Below are 27,411 nucleotides of genomic sequence, written 5' to 3' on the forward strand. Positions count from 1 at the left end.
TACATACATACATATACATACATACATATACATACATACATACATACATACATACATATACATACATACATACATATACATACATACATACATACATACATATGCATACACAAATGAATGTTACTGATTTCACAATTACAACTGACAACACAAAACTCACCGTACTTCATTAGATTCATATCTTGAAAACATCATTTTTTTATACTGGTTTTTAAACTGATTGATATTTGGACATCGTTTGAGGTCATCCGTCAGGTTATTCCATAATCTAGGGCCACACATGGAGACACAGAAACCTTTCCTGGTCGTCCGAGCGCCAGCAATTTTAAAATGATACAAGCCCCGTAAATTATATTTTCCTTCTCTCTCAGTAAAATATTCTTGAATTCTAAATGGCACTTGTTTATTTTTCACTTTGTGCATTAATTGAACAGTCTTGAACGAAATCATATCATTAAGTTTTAGTATTTGAGATTTAATGAACAGTGGGTTGGTGTGGTCTTGATAACCTGCATTATGAATTTTCCTTAATGCTCTTTTTTGATGAATGAATAATGGTTGCAAAGTAGTTTTGTAATTGTTGCCCCAAACTTCAGCGCAATAAGTCAAGTAGGGTGCAACCAAAGAACAATAGAGAGTATGTAGTGCTCTGCAATCAAGAACATGTTTTACTTTATTTAATACTGCAATACCTTCGTTTGAATATGCTGAATATGAGCTTTCCAATTAATTTTTTCATCAATAATAACACCTAAAAACTTATTCTCTTTGACACGTTCTATGTTTACCCCATGTATATTTAACTGAATTTGTATGTCTTTTTTATAATTTCCAAATACCATCAATTTAGTTTTAGACAAATTTAATGATAATTTGTTAATATCAAACCATCTCTTTAACTTTATCATTTCTGTTCCTAAATTAGATAATAATTGTTGCAGATTTCCCCTGAGCAAAACAGGTTTGTGTCATCTGCAAAGAGCACAGTTTTAATCATATCTGAGACTTTGCATAAATTATTAATGTATAAAATAAATAATTTTGGGCCCAACACAGCACCTTGTGGTAGCCCACAAACGATGTCCAGATACGAAGAACAATATTCTCCGAGTTTAACAAACTGCTTTCTGTTTTGTAAATAGCTTTTAATCCAACTCAGAGCAACTCCTCTGATCCCATACAGTTCCAACTTTTGAAATAGTATATTGTGATCAATTGTATCAAAAGCCTTTCTTAAGTCAATAAATAAACCTGCAACTATTACCCTTTGGTCCACATGTTTATTGATCTCTTCTATGGAATCTAGCAATGCCAGTGTCGTGGACCTTTTTGCTCTGAAACCATATTGACTTTCATCAAGCAAGTTGTGTCGATCTATAAATTTATCCAGTCTGCTGTTAAAGTTTTTCCAGTATCTTTGAAAATTATGACAGTAGAGACACAGGCCTGTAGTTAGTAAAAAGATGCTTGCTGCCAGATTTGAATAAAGGTATCACTTTTGCCACTTTCATACTGTTAGGAACAATCCCAGTTTGAAATGATTTGTTAAAAATATATGATAATGGTTTTGCAATTTCAGTAATTATTCGCTTTATAAATGCTATATAAATGCAGTCCATTTAAATAAATAAGTGCATTTCTCTGTTAAGTCTACTTTAAAATAGTTTTATACCCCTCTAACTGCTCCTCTGTTTCCTGGGAGATAAATGCACAGTTTAGACACAGTAAACTCAGTTTTAATGAAGGTAGTGAAGACAGATCAAACCAGTGAGGGTGGAAGCACTCATCAAAGCACAATGTGGGCAGAAGGTCTAGTTCACTCACATATTCTTCTGGGTGTATATGCTACTGTTGGCAGCAAGCTTGTTAGCCTCTGATAGCTCAGCAATGCGCTGCTCCAAGTTTTTCATCTTGGAGTCCATGGCATTAATTGTCTGGGGTAACAGAGAGAGACACAATAGAAAGTTGAAAATCACATCCCAAAAACAGGTAAAATAATAATGATGATAATATAAACAAACAACCCAAAATACAAATTTTGGATCGTCATAGGCATCCTGCTACATATCAGGGCCATACAATACATTCAGCAGTAGTTTTATTACTGGCAACCAAGTGTTGCCACAGTTACTTTGGAAAAGTAATCCAATTACTGATTACTCATTGAAAAAGTAACTTAGTTACTTCACTGATTACTCAATTTTAAAAGTAACAAAGTTAGATTACTAGTTACTTTTTTAGTTACTTTCAGCGGCTGCCGACAACACCCCCATGCCACCTCAACATGAACGTTAACCCGTTGGCCAGTACTCACTTTATTGTCACCCTTTCATGACCTCAATGAACATAAATACTTGTTTCATAAAAATAAAATAAAGACATCTTTCTTAAACTCATATTTAACTGTTGACAGCACTGTAACAGTAAAACTTACATTTTCTAACCTACAATGTTTATAAATGTAACTATTAAATTCTTTCTCACGTTTTTCTAACATTTAAATTCTTTCTAAACATGTCAGTTGTTGAAATTATTATTATTATTATTAGTTGGATTAGTAGTGGTAATAGTATGAAAAAAATATCTTCAAAAGTGGACCTTTAATCTAGAGGTCTTGTGGGGAGCCACGTCCCCCATGGATAACATTCATTTATGTAGAAAGCACGACTAGATTGACGGGTAAGAGTATTATCAGCATTTTTTATGTCATGTCATCCTCAGAAAGAGACTTAGGTGCATTTGGGTGGAAAAAAAAGCATTAGTATTTGCACGTCGTGGATCAGCTGTTTTTAGTGAGGAGACACACAGCGGCACAGAGTTAAAAAAAAAAACAAAAAACAAAAAAAACAATGTTGTAGTCCTATAAAATCCTATTAGTATTCATTAAGGTGTCTGAATCTTCTACTGTCAATGTCAGATGACCATCTCTGAAAGCTTCTTAACTGCCTCAGTTCTACCACATTAACCAGATTAGGACCCGAGTTTAGTCTTCATAGTACAACATGATGTATACTGCAATTTAATCACTCCAACAGCATGTTCAAATGAAGTTACACCATTATGTATATCAGATTTAAAAACTTATCAAACTTAAACCCAGTTCACAGAGAAGAGGGATAAGGTATTTACTCACATAATGTTCATTTATAAAAACAATTTCATGGATACTGTAGGAAATTGTAAAAAAAAAAAAAAAAAACACTGCTGCAATTTCTGATGCTGTTAAATATTAACATGAAATCAATTAAGTTGTAAAAACATGTTAAACACTTCACCGTAAAAGAGCACTGGAATCTACAGTGAATTAAGCTATACTCGTACATGCCAAAGTGCGTTGTGTTTTCTTACCGCTTTCTGTTCACTGATAACTTTGCAGTTCTCCCTCGATTCCTCTTCCTGCTGGGCCCTCCTGGCTTCTAGACTTTCTTTGTCAGCAAGATCTACCTTCATCTGGGCCTCTAGAACCTTCAGACAGAACAGAAGGTTACAGGTGTTGGTGTGACAAATTCACATTTAGATAACAGCCTGTAATCTGCTGTGATGAATCACTGATTTACAACAAGAAATTCACGTAACATTTATTAATGTACAAAATCAACTTGATCAATAATAAGCGTTTCCATAACAGATTGCCAAGAAGTGACATTTCTGCCTTGCATCAACTAAAAATGAGGACTGACTGAAAATTATTATTCCCATTATCAAATAAATCACTTGGAGCAATATTACGCTGGCCCACCTTGATCTTGTCTTCATAAAGCCTTTCTTTTTGAACGAGCTGTGTTTCCATTCGCTGAGCAGTTGACTGGGCATCCCTCAGGTTCTCTTCCAGTTCCTGAAGGAGATCAATATTAGAAATTTAACTGCACACATTTTATTCAATAACATAAACAGCATGCAATGCAACATGCTCAAAGTAATGCAAATAGATGTCTGCCTCAACACCTCCTCCCCACCCCCACAAGCACACACGCAAAAATGTAGATGAAATGACTACAAAAAGACGTGCTTTGAAGAGCCGAAAATCCAGAAGCCGGATGTAGTGGTGCCTGTTCATGCTGTCCAACGGAAGTTCATGTCTGTGTAGAAGTCTACGTGTGCACTAAGACCAGAGGGGTGCACAACTATTTATTTGTGTGGGATTTAAAAACTAGTGGTAAAGATAGTTACAGAGGAACAGCTGAATAGGAGGAGTGGGCAGGTGGTGAAATTAGGGGTGGGGTGGAGGAAGAGCTTTATCTGTAGTTCTCTCACCAGGATCTTTTCAGCCATCTGTTGGATCTGCTGGGATTTGGTCTGAATGTCATCTTTCAGCTTATTCTCCCGCCGTTCGACAATCTCCAGCCTCTTAACCTGGTTCTCCAGAGTCTTCCTGCCCTCCTGCACAGACACACACCCCAAAGCCCATCACATAGCTGTAACCACAAATAAAACTCCCTGTGCATGAGCTGGTGCTCGTCGGTACCGCCAGATTGATCGAATTACAAAAAAACAAACAAAACCCCCCCACTTTATTCCACACACACCGACAGTATTTAACTAATGTGATTTAGCATCAGCTTTCCATTGTGTCTGATACCTCTGTCTCTCTCAGGCGGCGTTTCAGAGTGTCACTAGAATCGGTTTTTCCTCTGAGGCGCTCAAGGTCTCGTTCCAGTCGTTCTTTAGCCTGCCGAACATTCTGTAGCAGCTCGGTGGCTTCTGTGCTTGCCTTCACTGCCTGAGAGGGCAGAAGGTCAAAGACAATTAGTGGATTTCAGGAAAAACCTTTGGACAGCTTAGAAACAATTCCTATCAATTGATGTGTCAAAACAAAACCCTTTTACCACTTTCACAAAAAGTCGTTCATACTCTACAGAATATGTGCCACCGATAAGGAAGTTGTTCATATTTGTTCTCATTCTGGACCTCCTGTCAAATTCAGAACTATTCCGACACAAATTAAGTGTGTGTGTTTCATATCATATGACATCAAAACAGAGGGACTTCATAGAAAGTGATACTGTCATGCTGTGATAAAAACATATAGCTGTACATACTGTAACAAGAATGTTGGGTAATACTTTACTTGAAGGTCATAATAGTGACATGTCATGGTCATAGCTGTTACATGACACAGTCATGAATGTGTCATAAACATTATGTCAATGTCATAAATGTTTACAACTGCTGTCATTGTCATTCGGTTTTTGTAATGACAAGCTGACAAGTTGGCATACAACTGAAGACCAAAAAAATCCAAAGAAAACTTCTGCTTATGTCTCTTTGATTAACATCAAGTTGTCATATTCAAGACAACCCAAAAACTGTCAGCTTGTCATTACAAAAACCAAATGACACTTAATGACAGCAGTCATAAATGTTTATGACATTGACATAATGTTTATGACACATTCATGACTGTGTCATGTAACAGTTATGACAGTGTCATGTCACTATTATGACAATACCTTCAAGTGAAGTGTAACCAAATCTTGCTTTGACAGAGCATGACAGCATGGACAGAAAAGTCTTTATGAGAGTAACTTATACAAAGTGCAAATACAAGACTGTCAAGTAAATGACATTAAAATGCATTCAGGAAAAATTACATATTTAAATCAAAGATTAAAACCCGTACATAGCAGTAGATAAGACACTGAATCAATATTCTTCAGTTAACGGGACAAACGTACAATCTATAATAAAATACTGTGAAGAAAAAAAAAAAAAAATCAAGAATGAATCTACCTTGCACAGTTTGTCCTGGAGCTCTTGGATTTTCACCTGCTGCTCGGAATTGGTCTTCAGAGGAAAAACAAGATTAAGCTCAAATATTAAGCTTCAGAATTATTACAGTTCTTACTGATGAAAAGAAGAACATCTGGATCTTTCTTTACCTTCTCAAGTTTGGAGAGAAGTTCCTCCACCTCAGCTTTGCCCTGCTCTTTGGCCTTAAATTAAACAAGAGGGGAAGCACAAAACAGAGACCAATTGATAAAGTAAAATCAGAGAAACACCATTTTCTCTCATGTGGAAAAATGGTAAAATTACCTTGAGGCTACTAAAAATGAAATGATGGTAAATCTAGATTTCACAATGAAATTTACAGAAATAAAAATATACAAAAGAAGACTTACACAGCTTTTCCCATTTCCACTTTTTGGGACATTTCTGTATTTATAGTTGGTATATTTAAGTTTGTAACATCCATTTTGAATCTGCCCATCATGTTAAGAATTGGAATGGCAACTGTTAGCAAAGGTCTTCAGCTCCCCAGCTTGTACAGTGTTTGTTCCACAGGTACAAAGATGCTTCCAAAAATATGCATCCAAAAAATTTACTTGAGGTGCTTTGGGCATTTCCACATCTCTGAAATGGAAAACTCTTTAAATGCCACTGACAGCTTGACTAATAGACCGCTGTTACATTGTTTGGTGCATGTGCACCAAGTACTCTGCAAGTCACTCATGCAGAATGCCAAGGGGAGCAGTGCCTTTTAATGCGGGCATGAGAGCTCCATGTAAATACACGGACATGGATTAGCCGTGTTAAAAAAACAACAAGCAATTCTGAGATTAAAAACAGGGAGGGAAAAAAAGCAATCTTGATATGAAAATGCTTCAGCTCAAATGTTGACCTGGATTCATGTTTTAACAGCATAAGCACATGTTGTTTTAACACACCTTCTGGATTCTCTGCTGGTATTCAACAGCTTTTCTTTTCAGTTCCTCGCTTGTTTGTCTGGAGTCTCTAAGTTCAGCCTCGTAAAGGTCGCTGCGGCGCCTGGCAGCTGACAGGTCCTCCTCCAGTTGCCTGATGGTCACTTGCATCTCCTCCAGCTGGGCATGGTACTCCTGAGGTTACAGACCACATATCAAGTAGTCATCAGTTCAATGATTACTGGCATAAGGTGATTGTGTAACTCTGAAAAATATAAATATAATATATATAATATTTGATAAATTTTACAATTATGTTGCAGTGATCATTACTGTCACAAGTAAGATTAATAAAATGTTACCCAACCCATTTCTTACCACATGTCTACACATTTCTAACGAATAGCAGATAAGACCAAATTCAGAACAAGATAACTTGTAGGAGATTGGGATGGAGGGTAGAAGAAGCCTTGTGATAACACTGTGATTTCAGGTATAAGATCATAAAAGCTGAAAAGTGCAAAATGAAGAGGGGGAAATGCTCCATTATACTTGAAACTATTAAAATCATTTAAGAATTCTGAGAAAATACTTTCTTATAATCGCCATTTACGTAATCCTTCCATTTACTAAATTATGCAATCATCAGAGCTTACCAAAAATCATAATATTGTAGCCTACAACATTATAATGTCCTTCAAAACTGACAGCACATTTTCCAACATGACAAAAATATGAATGATCATCCCTGCAGTAGCAGTGCGGAAAACATTTGTAAACATGAAATGAAATGTAAGATATTTTAATGAATAAAAGCCATATCAGGCAATGATATCACACTTTACACTAATTAGTACGTCCTTTCAGAATTTCCCTTTTTACTCAGGCTCGCCTGAGTAAATGGATCAGCATGTTAATTTGGCACAAGTTTTACACCAGATGTCTTTCCTGATGTAACTCCCCATTACATGGAGAATGGGCAGAGATGATCTTGAATCAGGAACCTTCTGGTTTCAAAACAATTACACTAACTGCTTGGCCATCATGCTGCAGACACGTTACATTAATTACAGAATATTAATTCAACACAATTCTTCGAAAATAAATATGTAACCAAAGATAATGAAAACAACATACTTTAAAACAAACTGAGAAGTCAAGCGGTATTACTGTAACTCTAAATAAGACACTGGGATACAAAACAGCCATACAATTTTGTATCTCAATCTGTTATGCTTATCTTCAATAAAAAATTTTTCTGTACTGAAAAACCTCTTTATGGAAGTCATGAAGCTAACGGACCCATCTGCAACCTGTCACACAAACTACAGTAAATGTTGGAGGTGTATTTCACATGGAAATCTGACTTCTCTCTGAAGACTTGTCCGCAGGAGGAGAAATGCATTACTTTTACTAGCAAAAGTCAGGGCACAAACTTTGCAGAACTTCAAATGAATTCCAGAAAGAAAGTGGTACCCTTTAATGGTTTATTTTTTTCTCTAAGTATCTTTTGATTGTTCATGATTTTATGTTTTAAATACATTTTTAAGCAATAAATAAAATAATTTTAAAATAAAACATTTTAAAAAGTTGTTTTGTGGTTGCACAGTGTTGACTGAGGATTTTTCCACTTACAGTTCTAACGACAGATTTTGTCTGCAGAATAAAAACGATGCATTTTTACACACGTTTAAAATTTTGGTGAAGTTATATTTAACAATACATTAATAGACAGCATGGCTGTGGAAGCAATTAACGTGCTTTTCTCCTAAGAAGGCTCCCAGAGAGGCCAAAAAAAAAAAAGTTTTCATTTTTATAATTGAAGTTGCATCAATTCATTCATTTTCTATACACTGTATTAATTAATAATTAGTGCAATGCTGATCAGTCTAGATGCAGAGAAAGCATTTGACTCAGTTGGCTGGAGCTTCCGTTACCAAACATAAGTTGCTTGCCTGTTGTCCTGTAGTCCATCCCAGCCTTGTGCAGGTCTACAATGTTATCCACGGTGTCCTTAGACAGCTCTTTGGTCTTGGCCATAATGGACAGGTTGGAGTGTGATTGATTGCGTGTGTGGACAGGTGTCTTTTAGACAAGTAATGAGTTTAAACAGGTGCAATTAATACAGGTAAAGAGTACAGAATAGGAGGGCTTCTTAAAGAAAAACTAACAGGTCTGTTAAGCCAGAATTCTTGCTGGTTGGTAGGTGATCAAATACTTATTTCATGCAATAAAATGCAAATTAATTGTTGAAAAAAAAAAAAAAAATCATACAATGTGATTTTCTGATTTTTTTTTTTTTTTTTTTTAGATTCTGTCTCTAAAACCCCGTCACACATAGCAAGAATGTGTAGGAACCAGGCCGAAACGGCAAATATTCCAATCATCAGATGCAGTCAGGAGGAAAAGAGGCGTGGTCACCAGTGTCAGAATGCATCCAGATTACCTCGTCCATACTTGCACGATGGCATCCATAGTGCATGTAGACAATAGTTTAGATGACACAGACTGCTGTCAGACAGCCATAAAAGGCGCTGAAGGCTGCCCGATGTCCAAACGTCTGGATGGCAAACAGAGGACCGGAGTGGGCGGCTGTGTTCCTCATGAGCCACTAAGCGCATGTGCCGCTGGACACCTTTGCTGAAAGTTTGCTGGCAGTGGGCCAAGCAGTCACACCATGCGTCAGATGGAGCCTTTCCAGCGAACTTTAATTTCTTTTTCATTTTTGCTCACTTCAGGAGCACAACACAACTCTGTACACTGTGATGTCAGTTGGATTATCACATGGGATTTTATTTTTGCAGCTGGGGTGAGGCTTTCCACCACAGGCTGTGGTTTTGTTCCTGTGCGCTCTGCGCTCTAGTTTTGTGGTTCCATGCTGGAGGTGAGTTTCATGATTAATAATGTTGTCACGGCATGGGATACAGTTCCATGTAACACCTCCTACAGAGTTTAGATGGTGAGCAGGTAATAATACGCATATTACAGTGGTGACATCTGTTCAGCTCTGTGCCTGACGTGAGCTATGATGCATTACTGTGAATGAGACCACGGAGAGACACAGCGGCACATGGTACTTTCGGTTTGATTGTGCGCTGTTCACACCCACTGTATATGATGAATGCATGTGACATGCCCTCCCGGCACGGTGTTGGGGAATAATATGTAAATTGTATCCCAAAAATTATCACACAGAATTCATTCTTACAAGTATTTTGTCATTAGTCTGACTCTTTGTCCCTGGATTCAGTGGGTCAGAATAAAGTGAAATGTTTTGTTTGATAGGAAGAAAATGCATCGAGTACTTGGACATTAGCAAGCACCACAATATCTAAGCTTAGGTGTTCACAAATCGAGAATGCAGTCACTGTAGACAGTGTTGTAACAAGAAGTGTGCAGCCAGTCATCATGGATATCAATGTCAAGGCAGCATTAGACTTTCAATGATTTCTTTGAACTTATTTTTCTGGGGGAGAATGTCTACAACCCCACATTTTTAATATCACTTGGTGTACATATTTGAAATGATTTTGCATTTTCTTAAATCGATAAAGGATCAAAGATAAACATACAGAACCAGAAATAAATGTATAGCAAACCTAATATTTAACTGAAGGTCCCTGAACCTTGACCAGATAGTTGTGGACATCATCAATAAGCTTATGGCAAAATTATGGAGAGTTATTTAACCACTCTTTGTGATGGAATTGGTAGACAGTTCAAATAAATCTGTCAAGTCTTGTACTGCTGTGCTTGCTGGATGTTTTTTTTTTTTTTTTTTTTGAGTTGTGCTTGTGAAGGTTTCACTAGTTTATGATCATATCATTAGTCAGGTTAGCCCATTTTGATTGAGGCACAAATGTTTGGGCTTCCAAGTAGACAAGTTAATTAGTTGGAATACTTATTTAGGCACCTAAAACAAATAATTTCCACAAAACCCACTGGAAATAGAATCAATTTTGGGGTGGAGCCAAATAACAGGGCAAATCATAGAAATTCTGATTCTGTCAACTTTGCTATTATTTTTGGAGATGCTAATACCTACAACATTGTTGTCGAAGTTGGACCATCAACCAACAGAGTGGGGTATGTCTTACTGGTCTAAATGCAAACACTTTCAGATGACTGAAGATATAAATGCACCAACTCTGCTCTCAACTACGCCTTATGTTTTGATCAACACACTAACAGGAACGCAAGTGGCATTTTTATTTAAAGAACGCTGGCACTGGGCATGAAAATGACAATGTGCCAGGTGGAAATTAACAATGGCGCTTGTGCTGGACATTGTGGTGCTTCACGCAGGAAGTACAATTGGGTCTGAAATCAGCATTGACCCAGCCCACACAGCTGTGCATGGGTATGAGCTGTGGCTGGGAAGTAAGCTGCAAAGGACTGGCATCAAAAAGTAATATGTCAATGAATGATGCTGACTTTGAGACCATTCTCAAAAGCCACTACCCACTCCACCAAAGAAATGTTGCTAACTTGTGTCAAGACAACCACCACCAGGTGTCATAGTATGTACCAATAAGTCAAACAAAATATAACTGAAAATCTTCATAAATAAGTACTGAACATTTGATTGAATGTTCCAAGTGCCCATCAATGTAGGAAAGAAACAGTAGCTCTCAGTTAAACTAAAGTTGTAAACCTAGTTCAGATTCACACATTGACATGAAGCAATTTTATCCCAAAGGTCAAAACCAAGTGTAAGACCTTCAGCTTCAATAGCATACAAGAGCACCGTGCTCGTACAGCGCAAACGTCCACCAAAACTAGTTTCCAATTCCACAAAATGTCACCTTGGAAAAAAATTTGCAAGGTCAAAGTCTCAGAAGTGGTTTTTCATAAGCTAAATTAGATGTGATCAAATGCCATGAGAATGTATTTAGTTTTCTATGGTGTTGTCAGGTTGTCTTTTTTCCCAACTTTTTTTGGTTTCTGAATCCTTTTTCAGATCATTTTCACAGAGCATTGGTAATCTTTGCTATGTACAATTTGTCATCGCTTTTTGGCACTTTCCAACTGATAACTTGAAGATAGACAAACATGCATAAAATTTGAACCACCATCCAATTTTGGTGGTGTAGGTAAATCTATAACAGAAAAATGAGAGCAAATGAGGCACTTTTGATTGAGATATAATACAAAATGTACACCAAATGGGCTTTTCAATATTAAACTCAAACGTCCACAAAATCCACAATTCGGATCAGATCCGGATCAAATTTTGTCAGGCGATAGTGAGTGCCAGTCTGCACCTCACTTTCAAATATGAGAGTGATTTAGGCACATTTGATTAAGATATACATGAAATAGGTTTTTCAATGTTGGATGAGATCTGTATCAAACTTTGCCAGTCGATAAAGGATACTATATCACATAATGCTCTCAAAAACTAAAAAAAAAAAAAGCTATTTTTTGACAGTTATGAATTTTTGAAAATTTGTTCAATGTTAACTAGTGCACTGCCCATAGGAAGTTTGTATAAACATGTGAGAGGACTTGATTTCAGAACGCTTGTACCCTTTTTGGGACGGACAGAATTCACCCCAACATAATCCCCCTTCAGATTTTTGGCCAGCACAGATAAAACGAATCAGATACTAACAGGGTAAAACACCACAATTTAAGGGAGGGGGGATGACAACACGAAATGAAAACAGATGTGCAGGGTAATTTCAGTGGGTCTTAGTTATGAGGAAATGATGTGCATGATGCATCCCAGATTTTATTTATGGCAATGAGTGCATTTGCATATAAAAATATTTCATAATTTCACTCCACTTCCTGCTTTCTGTCTAAATTTAAATGTCTGTAAATAGTGTCATTTCCTCAGGAGGAGGGTGGCAGCATCTCTTGAGTAATAATTAAAGTCTGCACTTTTGTACATTTCAGGAATGCTGTGTGCAGTAATGACCTTGCCTTCCCTTCTGCAGAAAACGTAAGTGAGTGTTCTCAGGGCAAACCCCATCTGTTTAGGAGCAGCATAATAACAGCTAAGATACACTGTCAATTCTGATTTAGAAATGGCCATAATCCATAGAAACCAATGATGGGAGGTTTAAACATCTCCTGAAATAATAAAACAGTGTCATGTATATACATTTTCATTTTACTACACTTTTGTTATGCAGTTTGCAATTTATTTGAAGCATTTGAGGAAAAAACAAAAAATAAAAGGCACATAAGAATTCCATTATTCCATCAAGATAAGTAGGAATCCAAAGAGGATATTTTGAAATGGAATACCTGCTCTTTAATTTCCTGCAGCTTGTTGCTCTGTTCACGGATGTCATGCAGCAGCTGCATGGCCTTATCATCCTCTCTGGAGACCTCCACTCGTGCCTCTTCCAGGCTTCGCTTGAGGCTCTGCAGACAGAAATATATAAACTACAGGCTGTTGCTTGTCCAGATAAAAAAATAAATAAAAAAAATAATAAATCATGTTCCTCCATATATGTAAAAACAAGAGTGCTCTGAGAGCACAATATCCCCTGCTGGCAAATGCTGCTTTGGTACAAGTGCTTGCTACATTCTGATAACATTTCACGGTATGTGTTAGTGATTTCAGAATACAGGCACCAACTCACGAAACTGGCAATGTCTCAATTTGTTAATCAAGAGCCATAACTCTGGTAAAATGGGCCCAACTCAAACAACATGAAAATACGCGTATTACCAAACTATAACAAGGACTTGTGCCAAGTTTCATGAAATTCCTCCTAAGGGAGTGAGTGAGTGAGTGAGTGAGTGAGTGAGTGAGTGAGTGAGTGAGTGAGTGAGTGAGTGAGTGAGTGAGTGAGTGAGTGAGTGAGTGAGTGAGTGAGTGAGACACAGACAGACAGAGCCAGCGGAGGATAACAAGTGTTTAAGGTCAATACTGTGTGTAAAGCAAATTTTCACATCATTAGGCACAAATGATGAGACAAATTTTCTAGACATAGTTGTGTTATGACTCACGCTGCATTCAGTAATGTAGGTGGCAAGGTCTTGCTCTAGGATGCTCCTCTGAGTCTCAGAGGCCTTCAGCTCCACATCTTTCTGGTGGAGTACTGACTCCAGGTCAGTCATCTTACGCTGGAATCTGGAAATCTCTTGCTCCATCTGAATAAACCAGAGGAAACACCACAAACTGTTGATTTGTGGAGGTGTAGGGCATTGTGCAAGCGCAGACTGTGAATGAAACCCCTTACACTAGATTCCATTGCAACCATTGATAACACGGAAAGTTTTTTGATGATAATTACATGCATGTCATTTGCAATGAATGTTGTTGTTGTAGAGATACAAGAGTATAGTCTCTTGCTTAAGTTTCCCAGTAAGCAAAAAAATAAAAATAAAAAATTATCAACTAGTCAGGTCAATAAGTAGTTTGATAGTGACAGTTTTGCTTCTGTATACAACCACAATGGAGTTCAAATGAAACAAGATGCTTGTTGCATAAAACTCTAGGTTTGATGTAAGTGGTGTAACAGAAATATTCCTTTAATCAGTTATGAACTGCAGCCATTTGTGCGCATAATCCCACAATTTTCAGACTTCATAAGTAATTGGACAAACTACATATAAAGATTATTGTGAGTATGAATCCTCATTTTTACAGGAAAGTTTCTTGAGACAAGTCAGTATGTGAACTTTAACACAATGAATATGTCTTTGTTTAAAGCAATCATTAAAAAATACAAACAGTATGGTACTGTATAAGAGATCTGTCTGGAGTAGACAGTTCTCAAGAACAAACTACCATCTAAGCAGGAGACATGGCTGTGATTAGAAAAACTGTGCACAGTGCATCTCTTGTACAGGATTACTGGTTATACAGCTTCATGGCAGAGCAAAACAGAGAAGGCTTTTCTTAAATGGAAGACATGAAATTGCAATTATAGTTTGCCAAATGGCACATGGGAGACTCCACCAAGCCCTAAAATCCTTCTCTGTTCGATTACACCATGTGAAGCCTTGCTGGTAATTGCAGGGTCCTGGTGGCTACTAAGGACACTACTGTTTGTTTTTTAATTTAAAGGCTTGTGGAACATGAATAAAATCCTGAAAAAAATACTCTAACCTTGTGACATTTATCTTGAGTTTCTTGTAGTTCTTTGCTTTTAAGGTGGAGTTTCTTTTCCATGGAACTGGTCTTGGCAGGAGAGTTGAGACCTGCAGACACAGACCTGGAACCACAACACACAGTACACAACTTCATTAGTCGTGTCAGATGAACAGAAATATTGCATGTCCCTCCTGCAGAGTGTGTAATTTTTTTTTTTAACATTTGTTTATATATTTTTTTCCAGCAAGAAATAAAACACTAGCACATCATTTTCAAAAGTGCAAATACAACTAAAATTAAATCAAATGTGTGCTACAACCTGATCATTCATGAACATCTAATCCCAATATACTCACCATAGGCCCTAGGAAATTTTAAAACACACACACCCATGACAATCAGTTTGATCAGGTCCTTTTCAAGTTTAAAAAAAGAACATGAGATCTTTCAAACATAAAGAAATGGATGGGGGACGTGGAGCTTTCCAGGATAACGATATTCTATGCCGTGCTAGCAGTGAGGTAAAGGCAATTACATCCTCCTGCAAGTTAGTAAAGGACGCAGGTGGGACTCCAGGAACTCCAAAAATAGCGATCAGTGGACAAAACTCCAGCCTGATTCCAAGAACATGAGAGATAACATCAAAATACAAAATCCAATATGGCTGAAGTTTGGGGCAAATAAAAAGCATAAATCACAGGGAGAGGAGTTACATCTATCACACAGATCAGAAACATTGGGATAAATTTTGGATAAATTGGACTTTGATAAAGGCAGCCTGTGTAGTACTCTAAACTGAATTAGACAAAGTCTTGCACAAGATGATGATGTACGAATTGTTTCTACAACCTAATCCCAGAAATCTTCCCTGAACTGCAGACCCAACTCTTGTTCCCAATTATCGATAATTTGATTGACTGGATGATTGTCCATTGAAAGAACAAGATTATGTATCTGAGAGGTCCTCCAAAGGATGTTTGGGGGCTGAGTGTGGAACTCTGGAAAAATAGTAGATGCACAATGTCTAATTTGAAAGAAATTAAATGAGATGATGTCAGGCCATATTATGGAAGTGTACTGCATTCTCTGGATTAAAAAAACAAAACAAAACAAAACAAATCAGACCGCTGATCTCATAATTCCGAGAAAAGATCTCATAATCACGACAAAAGATCAGGTGTCTAAAATGCTTTATATACATATGCCTTCCGTACTTCCAGTCCCTCAGTAAAGAAGCATAATAGTACACTGTAATCAAACACAAAGTGTGGATTTTCCCATAAGGTGCTCCTGGATGAGAGAGGCTCACTCCCAGCCAGGCACATGCTAGTCTGGGTGCCTCCTGCACCACCTCGCTGGAGGAGTTTCATTCATCCAGGAACATCTTAGGGGAAAGTCCACACTTTGTGTGCACGTGGTGTGCAATCACAGTGCAGTGTTGGCGGTTACAAATTGGCCAATTTTCGATTATGACTTGGGAATTCTCATGCTTGTCTTTACTGAGGGACTGGAAGTATGGAAGCCCATTGTACAGAACCGATAAAAAAAACAACAATAAAAAAAACCTCTCATAATTACGAGATCCTGAACTCGTGATTATAAGATCTTTTCTCGTAATTACGATATCAACAGTCTAATTTTTTTTATCCAATAAATGCAATGCACTTCCATACCATATAAGGAAGACATATCAGTAAAATTAGTATTATCCTTAAAAAAAAGAAAGAAACATGCAATACCCTTCGTACTCCATAAATAAAATTCAGCATCTAAGGAAGGAGACAGGGTGTAAATCTGACACATATCTTAATTTGAAAAACAGTGCAAAATGTACCAATATCAAGGAATCAAACCACTTATATTGCAATAATATAAGAGCCCAAATGCATCAGCCCCAAAACGCATCTGTAAATAGACTACGAAATCAGCAGCTCCTAAATTACAAACAGTCATTGGGTGAGTCACAATGTCCCAATTCATGGTCTGCACCCTTTAAAGGGCTGTGTCCCTCTAAACTCAAACACAGTGGTGGCTGGAACAAGCCATTCTGAAATGAAATGGTCTAGCCCACAGAGTATCTTGCTGTTACATCTTGTGCTTTTCCTGCCCCTAACCCCTGTTGCCTGACAACCTTGACAGCTGCAGTCACCAAGCTACCATAGCAGGTAGTTTAGTATAACGGTTTTCCACTACTTATTTCTACTCTACATATAAACATATAAATATTTACACTTGTACATGAAGCTCAAGTGTCCTTTTGTCTTTTTTAATTCACCAACTGCTTTGTCTTGGAAAAAATAAAATAAAATTCACTTGATGACTCATGGGATTGTTTGGGCAGTGAAGGACACACCTGTTGTACCCATCATTTTCAGGGGAAAGAAGGTTGCACATAGGCCACATTCCAAAGAGCCTTTGAAATGGGCAGCCTAGTCTCACCCCTTATAACATACACAGGGGTCAAAATTTAAAAAAGATGTTACAGTCATATTGAAAGCTATACCACATTATTTGTCTGAACATAAATATTCCAAAAAGGTATAGTTAGGACTATCTATGACTGAATGTTATGGAGTTATGGGGTAAAAACAGCAAGACTGGAAACAAGGGTCAGCTTTAGTTTATACAGGGGTCAGAAGTTAAATTTGTTCCAAATGTTGTAAAATGTGATGCAAATTAATGGTTAATAGGGTTTCAAAGTTTGCACCATGTGTCACTTAGTTATCACGTTACAGGATAGCATATGTCACATGCCATAAAATCCAATAGACAACACTGTTTGACCTTTACCTTGCAGACCAAGCATTTAACAGTCAAACTATTCTATTTATTAATCCTAATAGTTCAACCAATAATTTGCACCACTTTTACCAAAATTGGAGCAACTTTAACTTCTGACCCCTGTACAAACTGAAATTGACCTTTGTCACCATTCTTAATGTTTTTAAAATGGACTGCATTTATATAGCGCTTTTCCATATATAGCGCTTTTACAAACAATGCCTCACATTCAGCCATACAAGGTGCTCACTACACACTGGGAGCAACTAGGGGATTAAGGACCTTGCCCAAGGGCCCTTAGTGATTTTCCGATCAGGCTAGGATTTGAACCAAGGATCATCTGGTCTCAAGCCCAACGCTTTAACCACTAGACCATCACCTCCCCTGACACCTCCCCCCGTAACATTCACTCATACATAGTCCAAACTATACTTGTCTGGAATCTTTGTGATCAGACACAATGTGGTAAAGCTTTCAATATAACTGGAATATTTTAAAATTTTGACCACTGTGTAATTCTTCAATTGACACCTACCTGGTTGCCTACTGAAAATTCAAATGGATACTCAGTTTTTTTCAAAAGACTAATGTCTAAGGAGTATGTGTGCCAATTTTGGTGTTTCTTTCCATAAATGAGCAATTGTTACAGTTATGTGCTCCACTAGACAGCAACTTTACATGAGGACACAAACGCACATTCTGGAACACGAAGATTTGACAGATTTCTAACAATAATTAAGTTCTATGACAAATCAGACAAGCCTGCTAATCATTAAAAAAGAGCAACCACTGAGGGCATGTAAATGACAACTTCCCCCCCCTCTTTTTAAGAATAATAAAATAAATAAATAAATCGAGTGCTGTGAAGAAAATCTTGTTGAACAATAAGGCTTATAACAATAAGCAGAAAACATTCAACAGAGCACTTTCTGAATCAAAAATGAGCCTAACATAACCTAATCAGTCTTGTTTATTGAGGACAAAACTAGACTACATGAACAAAACAGTGTCACAGTGTGGGGGACATTTGCTGTTTGTCTGACAAATGAATGTGACAGGAAAATTATGAGCCATAGTCCTGGTACAAAGAGCTCTGCAGAAAACATTTATTCCTATTTGTAGTCTACGTATACAAGACAATGTCCTGTTTTGCTTCAATTCTTGAAGAAAGGGTCCATTTTCGCCCATCTCCTGACCACAGAAAAGGCAACTGTGAATAAAACCCTAAAGAGATGAATGAGTCTGCATGAATGAGCTCAGAAATACCACACAGGGATCTTTCATAAAGTTGACTCAGACTGAGTCAGACTGTTAAAAATAATCTCAAAACTGAGCACTGCCTTCAGACACGCACACACCCCCATGTATGCATGTGCTCTGTTAATGTCTTCTGGAATTTTGTCAGTATACTTCTGTTTCTTTGTGTGATAGTCAGGAGCATCTATCTACTACCACAGTCTACTTATCATTTACAGTCCACACACAGCCACAAATTTACATAGAGCTTGGCTAAAAACTTTAAACTCAATTTTCCTTAACTTCACACCAACCAAATGACATTTTCTCTGTGTAAAGGCTTAACATAATATTTGACTGATTAAAAGAACTAAGCCAAGGCAAGTTCCTTTGGCTTCTCCCTTTTTCTCGCTGGTTGTTGCCAGAGCAGACCTGAGATGGATCTACATGTTGACATTTTACGCCGGACGTCATTCCCGACACAACTCCACGTTACATGGAGAATAAGCGAGGGTGGTCTTAAACTGGGAACCTTCTAACAAAGAAACAAGTGCACTAACCGTTTGGCCACCACCCCCAAAAAATGAAGCCAAAATATTTGGCAAAAATCATGGCTCTCCACAAATTAAGTTCTTCATGAGGAGCAATCTATGTGATCATGAGCAACTGTACAAAAATACAGGAAGCTTGGGACCACATATATAGATTTTTACATTGTCGAGGAAAGAAGCCCAAATCAACACAACTAGGGAACTGATGAATGGGTTTGAGGCATCACTTATGTGTCATCATCTACCAATAGAACACCAATCACCAAAGCATAAAATACAACAAAGGAGAAAGCCAAGCTTGGCACATGATACAGATAATCATCAGGACTGTTTTGATTAACTTAAATGAATGAGTCTACTAATTTATTCAAATAGTGGTGGGACACAAAAATGCTGACTGCACATTATGAAATACAGAGATAAAGAAAGAAAGGGTTGTGGGGAGAATATGCAGCAATATGAGATCATGCAGCAAAATTAATACCAGATTGATACATAATGAGAAATGCATTGGATACATGTGGTCAACACCTACGCTGCGTGGACAGATATTAGGGAAGTGATTCTTTTATAATTTTAATGCATATTATCCAACTCCAAGCAGTATAAACTTGAATGCTTAGTGAATTTAAGCATATCAGTTGATGTGTATTTGTGTATGAGGAAGGGTGTGGCCTAAGGAGATCAATACCATATATCAAGGTGTGCATAATTATTAGGCAGCTTCTTTTCCCCTCAAAATTCTACCCCCAACATCCTATAATGACAACATTAAAAAAGTTTTTTTTTTTTTTTTTTTTGAATTTTTTTTTTAAAAACAAGAAACTATAAAATAACATGTACACCCTTTGCTCAGTATTTTGTTGATGCACCTTTGGCAGCAATTACAGCCTCAAGTCTTCTTGAATATGATGCCACAAGCTTGGTGCAGCTATCTTTGGGCAGTTTTGTCCATTCCTCTTTGCAGCACCTCTCAACCTCAGGTCTGGGCTCTGGCTGGCCCACTCAAGGACATTCACAGAGTTGTCCTGAAGCCACTCCTTTGATATCTTGGCTGTGTTCTTAGGGTCATTGTCCTGCTGAAAGATGAATAGTCACCCCAGTCTGAGGTCATGAGCACCCTGGAGCAGCAGGTTTTCATTCAGGATGTCTCTGTACACTGCTGCATTCATCTTTACTTCAATCCTGAGTAGTCTCCCAGTTCCTGACGCTGAAAAACATCCCGACAGCATGATGCTGCCACCACCATGCTTCACTGTAGGGATGGTGCCTGGTTTCCTCCAAACGTGATGCCTGGCATTCAAAATGGTAAATGGACTGCATTTATATAGCGTTTTTCCATCTGCATCAAACACTCAAAGTGCTTTACAATAATGCCTAACAATCACCCTGATGTTAGGGTGCTGCCATACAAGGCGCTCACTACACACCGGGAGCAACTTGGGGATTAAGGACCTTGCCCAAGGGCCCTTAGTGATTTTCCAGTCAGGCTGAGATTTGAACCAAGGATCCTCTGGTCTCAAGCCCAATACTTAACCACTAGATCATCACCTCCCCAAAGCCAGGAGAGCTCAATCTTTGTCTCATCAGACCAGAGAATTTTGTTTCGCATGGTCTGGGAGTCCTTCAAGTACCTTTTGGCAAACTCCAGGCAGGCTGCCATGTGCCTTTTACTAAGGAGTGGCTTAGTACAGGCCATACAGGCCTGATTGGTGGATTGCTGCAGAGATGGCTGTCCTTCTGGAAGGTTCTCCTCTCCATAGAGGAATGCTGGAGCTCTGATAGAGTGACCATTGGGTTCTTGGTCGCCTCCCTGACTAAGGCCCTTCTCCCCCGATCGCTCAGTTTAGACGGGCGGCCACCTCTAGGAAGAGTCCTGGTGGATCAGAACGTCTTCTCTTTACAGATGATGGAGGCCACTGTGCTCATTGGGACCTTCAAAGCAGCAGAATTGTTTCTGTATTCTTCCCCACATTTGTGCCTCAAGACAATCTTGTCTTGGAGGACTAGAGACAATTCCTTTGACTTCATGCTTGGTTTTTGCTCTGACATGCACTGTCAACTGTGGTACCTTATATGTAGACAGGTGTGTGCCTTTCCAAATCAACTGAATTTACCCCAGGTGAACTCCAATTAAGCTCAATGCAAAGGCTGTGAATACTTATGTCTTATACACCTCTCTGCAGCTTCTCTCCCCCTGCCATCCCCTCATTACCCCATCCCCGTAGAGACGGTGCCTGCTCCCAGACCACCAATAACTAGCAAAAATCTATTTAAGCATAAAAATTCAAAAAGAAAAAATAATATAGCACCTTCAATTGCACCACAGACTAAAACAGTTAAATGTGGTCTATTAAACATTAGGTCTCTTTCTTCTAAGTCCCTGTTGGTAAATGATATAATAATTGATCAACGTATTGATTTATTCTGCCTAACAGAAACTTGGTTACAGCAGGATGAATATGTTAGTTTAAATGAGTCAACACCCCCGAGTCACACTAACTGTCAGAATGCTCGTAGCACGGGCCGGGGCGGAGGATTAGCAGCAATCTTCCATTCCAGCTTATTAATTAATCAAAAACCTAGACAGAGCTTTAATTCATTTGAAAGCTTGTCTCTTAGTCTTGTCCATCCAAATTGGAAGTCCCAAAAACCAGTTTTATTTGTTATTATCTATCGTCCACCTGGTCGTTACTGTGAGTTTCTCTGTGAATTTTCAGACCTTTTGTCTGACTTAGTGCTTAGCTCAGACAAGATAATTATAGTGGGCGATTTTAACATCCACACAGATGCTGAGAATGACAGCCTCAACACTGCATTTAATCTATTATTAGACTCTATCGGCTTTGCTCAAAAAGTAAATGAGTCCACCCACCACTTTAATCATATTTTAGATCTTGTTCTGACTTATGGTATGGAAATAGAAGACTTAACAGTATTCCCTGAAAACTCCCTTTTGTCTGATCATTTTTTAATAACATTTACATTTACCCTGATGGACTACCCTGCAGTGGGGAATAAGTTTCATTACACTAGAAGTCTTTCAGAAAGCGCTGTAACTAGGTTTAAGGATATGATTCCTTCTTTATGTTCTCTAATGTCATATACCAACACAGAGCAGAGTAGCTACCTAAACTCTGTAAGGGAGTTAGAGTATCTTGTCAATAGTTTTACATCCTCATTGAAGACAACTTTGGATGCTGTAGCTCCTCTGAAAAAGAGAGCTTTAAATCAGAAGTGTCTGACTCCGTGGTATAACTCTCAAACTCGTAGCTTAAAGCAGATAACCCGTAAGTTGGAGAGGAAATGGCGTCTCACTAATTTAGAAGATCTTCACTTAGCCTGGAAAAAGAGTTTGTTGCTCTATAAGAAAGCCCTTCGTGAAGCTAGGACATCTTTCTACTCATCACTAATTGAAGAAAATAAGAACAACCCCAGGTTTCTTTTCAGCACTGTAGCCAGGCTGACAAAGAGTCAGAGCTCTATTGAGCTGAGTATTCCATTAACTTTAACTAGTAATGACTTCATGACTTTCTTTGCTAACAAAATTTTGACTATTAGAGAAAAAATTACTCATAACCATCCCAAAGATGTATCGTTATCTTTGGCTGCTTTCAGTGATGCCGGTATTTGGTTAGACTCTTTCTCTCCGATTGTTCTGTCTGAGTTATTTTCATTAGTTACTTCATCCAAACCATCAACATGCTTATTAGACCCCATTCCTGCCAGGCTGCTCAAGGAAGTCCTACCATTATTTAATGCTTCAATCTTAAATATGATCAATCTATCTTTGTTAGTTGGTTATGTACCACAGGCCTTTAAGGTGGCAGTAATTAAACCATTACTTAAAAAGCCATCACTTGACCCAGCTATCTTAGCTAATTATAGGCCAATCTCCAACCTTCCTTTTCTCTCAAAGATTCTTGAGAGGGTAGTTGTAAAACAGCTAACTGATCACCTGCAGAGGAATGGTCTATTTGAAGAGTTTCAGTCAGGTTTTAGAATTCATCATAGTACAGAAACAGCATTAGTGAAGGTTACAAATGATCTTCTTATGGCTTCGGACAGTGGACTTATCTCTGTGCTTGTTCTGTTGGACCTCAGTGCTGCTTTTGATACTGTTGACCATAAAATTTTATTACAGAGATTAGAGCATGTCATAGGTATTAAAGGCATTGCGCTGCGGTGGTTTGAATCATATTTGTCTAATAGATTACAGTTTGTTCATGTAAATGGGGAATCTTCTTCACAGACTAAAGTTAATTATGGAGTTCCACAAGGTTCTGTGCTAGGACCAATTTTATTCACTTTATACATGCTTCCCTTGGGCAGTATTATTAGACGGTATTGCTTAAATTTTCATTGTTACGCAGATGATACCCAGCTTTATCTATCCATGAAGCCAGAGGATACGCACCAATTAGCTAAACTGCAGGATTGTCTTACAGACATAAAGACATGGATGACCTCTAATTTCCTGCTTTTAAACTCAGATAAAACTGAAGTTATTGTACTTGGCCCCACAAATCTTAGAAGCATGGTGTCTAACCAGATCGTTACTCTGGATGGCATTTCCCTGATCTCTAGTAATACTGTGAGAAATCTTGGAGTTATTTTTGATCAGGATATGTCATTCAAAGCGCATATTAAACAAATATGTAGGACTGCCTTTTTGCATTTACGCAATATCTCTAAAATCAGAAAGGTCTTGTCTCAGAGTGATGCTGAAAAACTAATTCATGCATTTGTTTCCTCTAGGCTGGACTATTGTAATTCATTATTATCAGGTTGTCCTAAAAGTTCCCTAAAAAGCCTTCAGTTGGTTCAGAATGCTGCAGCTAGAGTACTGACGGGGACTAGCAGGAGAGAGCATATCTCACCCGTGTTGGCCTCCCTTCATTGGCTTCCTGTTAATTCTAGAATAGAATTTAAAATTCTTCTTCTTACTTATAAGGTTTTGAATAATCAGGTCCCATCTTATCTTAGGGACCTCATAGTACCATATTACCCCATTAGAGCGCTTCGCTCTCAGACTGCGGGCTTACTTGTAGTTCCTAGGGTTTGTAAGAGTAGAATGGGAGGCAGAGCCTTCAGCTTTCAGGCTCCTCTCCTGTGGAACCAGCTCCCAATTCAGATCAGGGAGACAGATACCCTCTCTACTTTTAAGATTAGGCTTAAAACTTTCCTTTTCGCTAAGGCTTATAGTTAGGGCTGGATCGGGTGACCCTGGACCATCCCTTGGTTATGTTGCTTTAGACGTAGACTGTGTTTCATAATTATTGTATGGCCTTGCCTTGCAATGTGGAGCGCCTTGGGGCAACTGTTTGTTGTGATTTGGTGCTATACAAGAAAAAAGTTGATTGATTGATTGATTTAATTTCTTAGTTTTTTATGTTTAAGAAATTGGCAAAAATCTCAAAACTGTTTTTACATTGTCATTATGGGGTGTTGTGTGTAGAATTTTGAGTGAAAAAAATCTATCCATTGTGGAATAAGGTTGTAACAAAATGCGGAAAAAGTGAAGCACTGTGCATACTTTTTGGATGCATGGCATCTTACAACAAATTTTTCAAAACGTTTTGTGGAAGGATGACATGAGATTGAGTCTTGAAGGACCAGGTGGATGGGCCCGTGGCTGAATCAGTTAATGGGAACAGAGCTTCCACTTTGACTCAGACGCCAGCAAGGTGGAATCGGGGCACTGGTATAAGCCAGTATTATTACAAATTAACTAGTTGGACTTTATGTGGGTGAAGATGGATTCAAAAATCAACTCCCAAACCTGCTACTGGTTTTTAGTTTTTCAAGCAGTGGTATAGGAAAAAGTCTGCATCTTTTAAGAAGACCATGACTTTTATGCAAGTCAATGCTCCATCGCAAGCACTGAAGTATTCCATTGCGTGGCTAGCCAGTAAACACCTTAAAGATGAATGAATAAATTACATGGCCCCATTCCTCACCTGACCTCAACCCTATTGAGACCGTGTGGGCCCATCTTAAATGGGAGATTTACTGTGTAGGAAAAACGGTACAGCTCTGTGAACAGTGTCTGGGAGGCTGTGTTGCTGCTGCATAAAAAGGTGATCGTCAACAGCTCAAGAATGGAAGACTTGCAAGTGTTACAGAACAGAAGGGTGGCTATATATTGGTCACTTTTTCTCTCAAATATCAGAAATATCCATTTGTTTAATTTTTAGTTGTTTGTTTATTATTCGCACTTTAACAGGCAAACAAGTGAGATGGGAAAATGTTCATTTTTCATTTAGTTGCATAATTCTGCACATGAATAGTTGCCCAATAATTGTGCACACATAGATATTCTCCTAAAAAAGCCAAAACCTCACTTTTACTTTCTTAAATATTCAGATTTGAGGTTTATTCACAGTTTGGATATGCAAAATATAGTTGATACAGTTGTGTCTGTGTGATTAAATATCAGTTCACACCTACAATGAATAATGAAGCTTATCTCATATTGACTCTGTTAACCATAATATTAAATCAAATCACAAAATATATCCAAGAAAATGTCAGACTCTCACTTTAACAACTGAAGAACACCGTAATGTGCAGGATTTAAAAAACAAACAAAAAAACTACCCTGAGCAGACTACATTACTGAAGAAAGACTCAGGAAGAGGAAACAACCTCAAAGAATAATAAACTGAAAAACAGACAACAACATATATAATTCCACAGAAAGCAGATCAAAACGAACACACGCAGTGCAGCATAAGGAGGAAATCTTCAGCAAATTTTAACTACTTTTTAAATGGAAAATTATCATCATGTATAATGTTTCATGTGTGAATTTAAGTTTAAACAAAGACAAAGCTTTAAGACCCCTGTCACACACAGGCCGATTGTGGAAAACTGGCATTAGAATGACACATCCACCCACAGTCGTTAAGTGTTGAGGTGTAGTCTAAAGACTGACAGACAGCAGTCTATATAGTTGGTCCTGTTCGCTCAGCTGTCCCGCATGTGTTGCACAGTTCAAAACACTCTTGGCGCTAGGGCTGGGTGATATGACTTAAAATTCATGTCACAATATGAATTGAATTCACGGTAATGATATATATCGCGAAGAGTGGAGGAAGGTGCACACAGGTGGACTACATTCTTTATAGGAGATACAAGCTAAAAGAAATCACAGACTGTAAGGTGGTAGCAGGAGAGAGTGTCACTAGACAGCATAGGATGGTTGTTTGTAGGATGACTTTAGAGGTAAAGAAGAAGAAGAGAGTGAGAGCTCAACAAAGGATCAGATGGTGGAAGCTGAAGGAGGAAGACTGTTGTGTGAAATTTAGTGAGCAGGTGAGAGAAGCACTAGTTGGAGGGGAAGCAATTTTGGACAACTGGAAAAGTACTGCAGATGTGGTGAGGGAGACGGCTAGGGCAGTACTGGGTATGACATCTGGACAGTGGAAGGAGGACAAGGAGACTTGCTGGTGGAATGAAGAGGTCCAGGAAAGCATAAGGAGAAAGAGGCTGGCGAAAAAGTTTTGGGATAGTCAGAGAGATGAAGAAAGTAGACAGGAGTACAAGGAGATGCGGTGTAAGGCGAGAAGAGAAGTGGCAAAAGCAAAGGAAAAGGCATATTGCGAGCTGTACAAGAAGTTGAATAGTAAGGAAGGAGAAAAGGACTTGTACCGATTGGCCAGACAAAGGGACAGAGCTGGAAAGGATGTGCAGCAGGTTAGGGTGGTAAAAGATGCACATGGTAATGTGCTGACAAGTGAGGAGTGTGTGCTGAAAAGGTGGATGGAATATTTTGAAGAGTTGATGAATAAAGAAAATGAGCGAGAGAAAAGGCTGGATGATGTGGTGAGAGTAAATCAGGAAGTAAAAGAGATTAGCAAGGAAGAAGTGAGGGCTGCTATGAAGAGGATGAAGAGTGGAAAGGCAGTTGGTCCAGATGACATTCCAATGGAGGCATGGAAATGTCTAGGAGAGATGGCAGTAGTGTTTCTAACCAGATTGTTTAATAAAATCTTGGAAAGTGAGAGGATGCCTGAGGAGTGGAGACGAAGTGTGCTGGTTCCTATTTTCAAGAACAAGGGTGATGTGCAGAGCTGCAGTAACTACAGAGGCATAAAGCTGATCAGCCACAGCATGAAGTTATGGGAAAGAGTAGTAGAAGCTA

At 38.3% G+C, this 27,411-nt stretch overlaps 1 protein-coding gene across 1 annotated transcript in view; it reads right to left on the bottom strand.

The window, feature by feature from the left end:
* cita (citron rho-interacting serine/threonine kinase a) overlaps positions 1-27,411 on the bottom strand; it is a 134,185-nt gene that overhangs the window by 64,914 nt on the left and 41,860 nt on the right. Inside the window, 11 exon segments of the mRNA XM_034167074.1 lie at positions 1,825-1,934; positions 3,349-3,465; positions 3,740-3,835; positions 4,255-4,380; positions 4,580-4,720; positions 5,731-5,784; positions 5,880-5,933; positions 6,666-6,836; positions 12,897-13,016; positions 13,608-13,751; positions 14,713-14,818. Coding sequence (XP_034022965.1) covers positions 1,825-1,934; positions 3,349-3,465; positions 3,740-3,835; positions 4,255-4,380; positions 4,580-4,720; positions 5,731-5,784; positions 5,880-5,933; positions 6,666-6,836; positions 12,897-13,016; positions 13,608-13,751; positions 14,713-14,818 — 1,239 coding nt within the window.

Source organism: Thalassophryne amazonica, chromosome 3 (genome assembly GCF_902500255.1).
Source record: "Thalassophryne amazonica chromosome 3, fThaAma1.1, whole genome shotgun sequence".
Taxonomy (NCBI): domain Eukaryota; kingdom Metazoa; phylum Chordata; class Actinopteri; order Batrachoidiformes; family Batrachoididae; genus Thalassophryne; species Thalassophryne amazonica.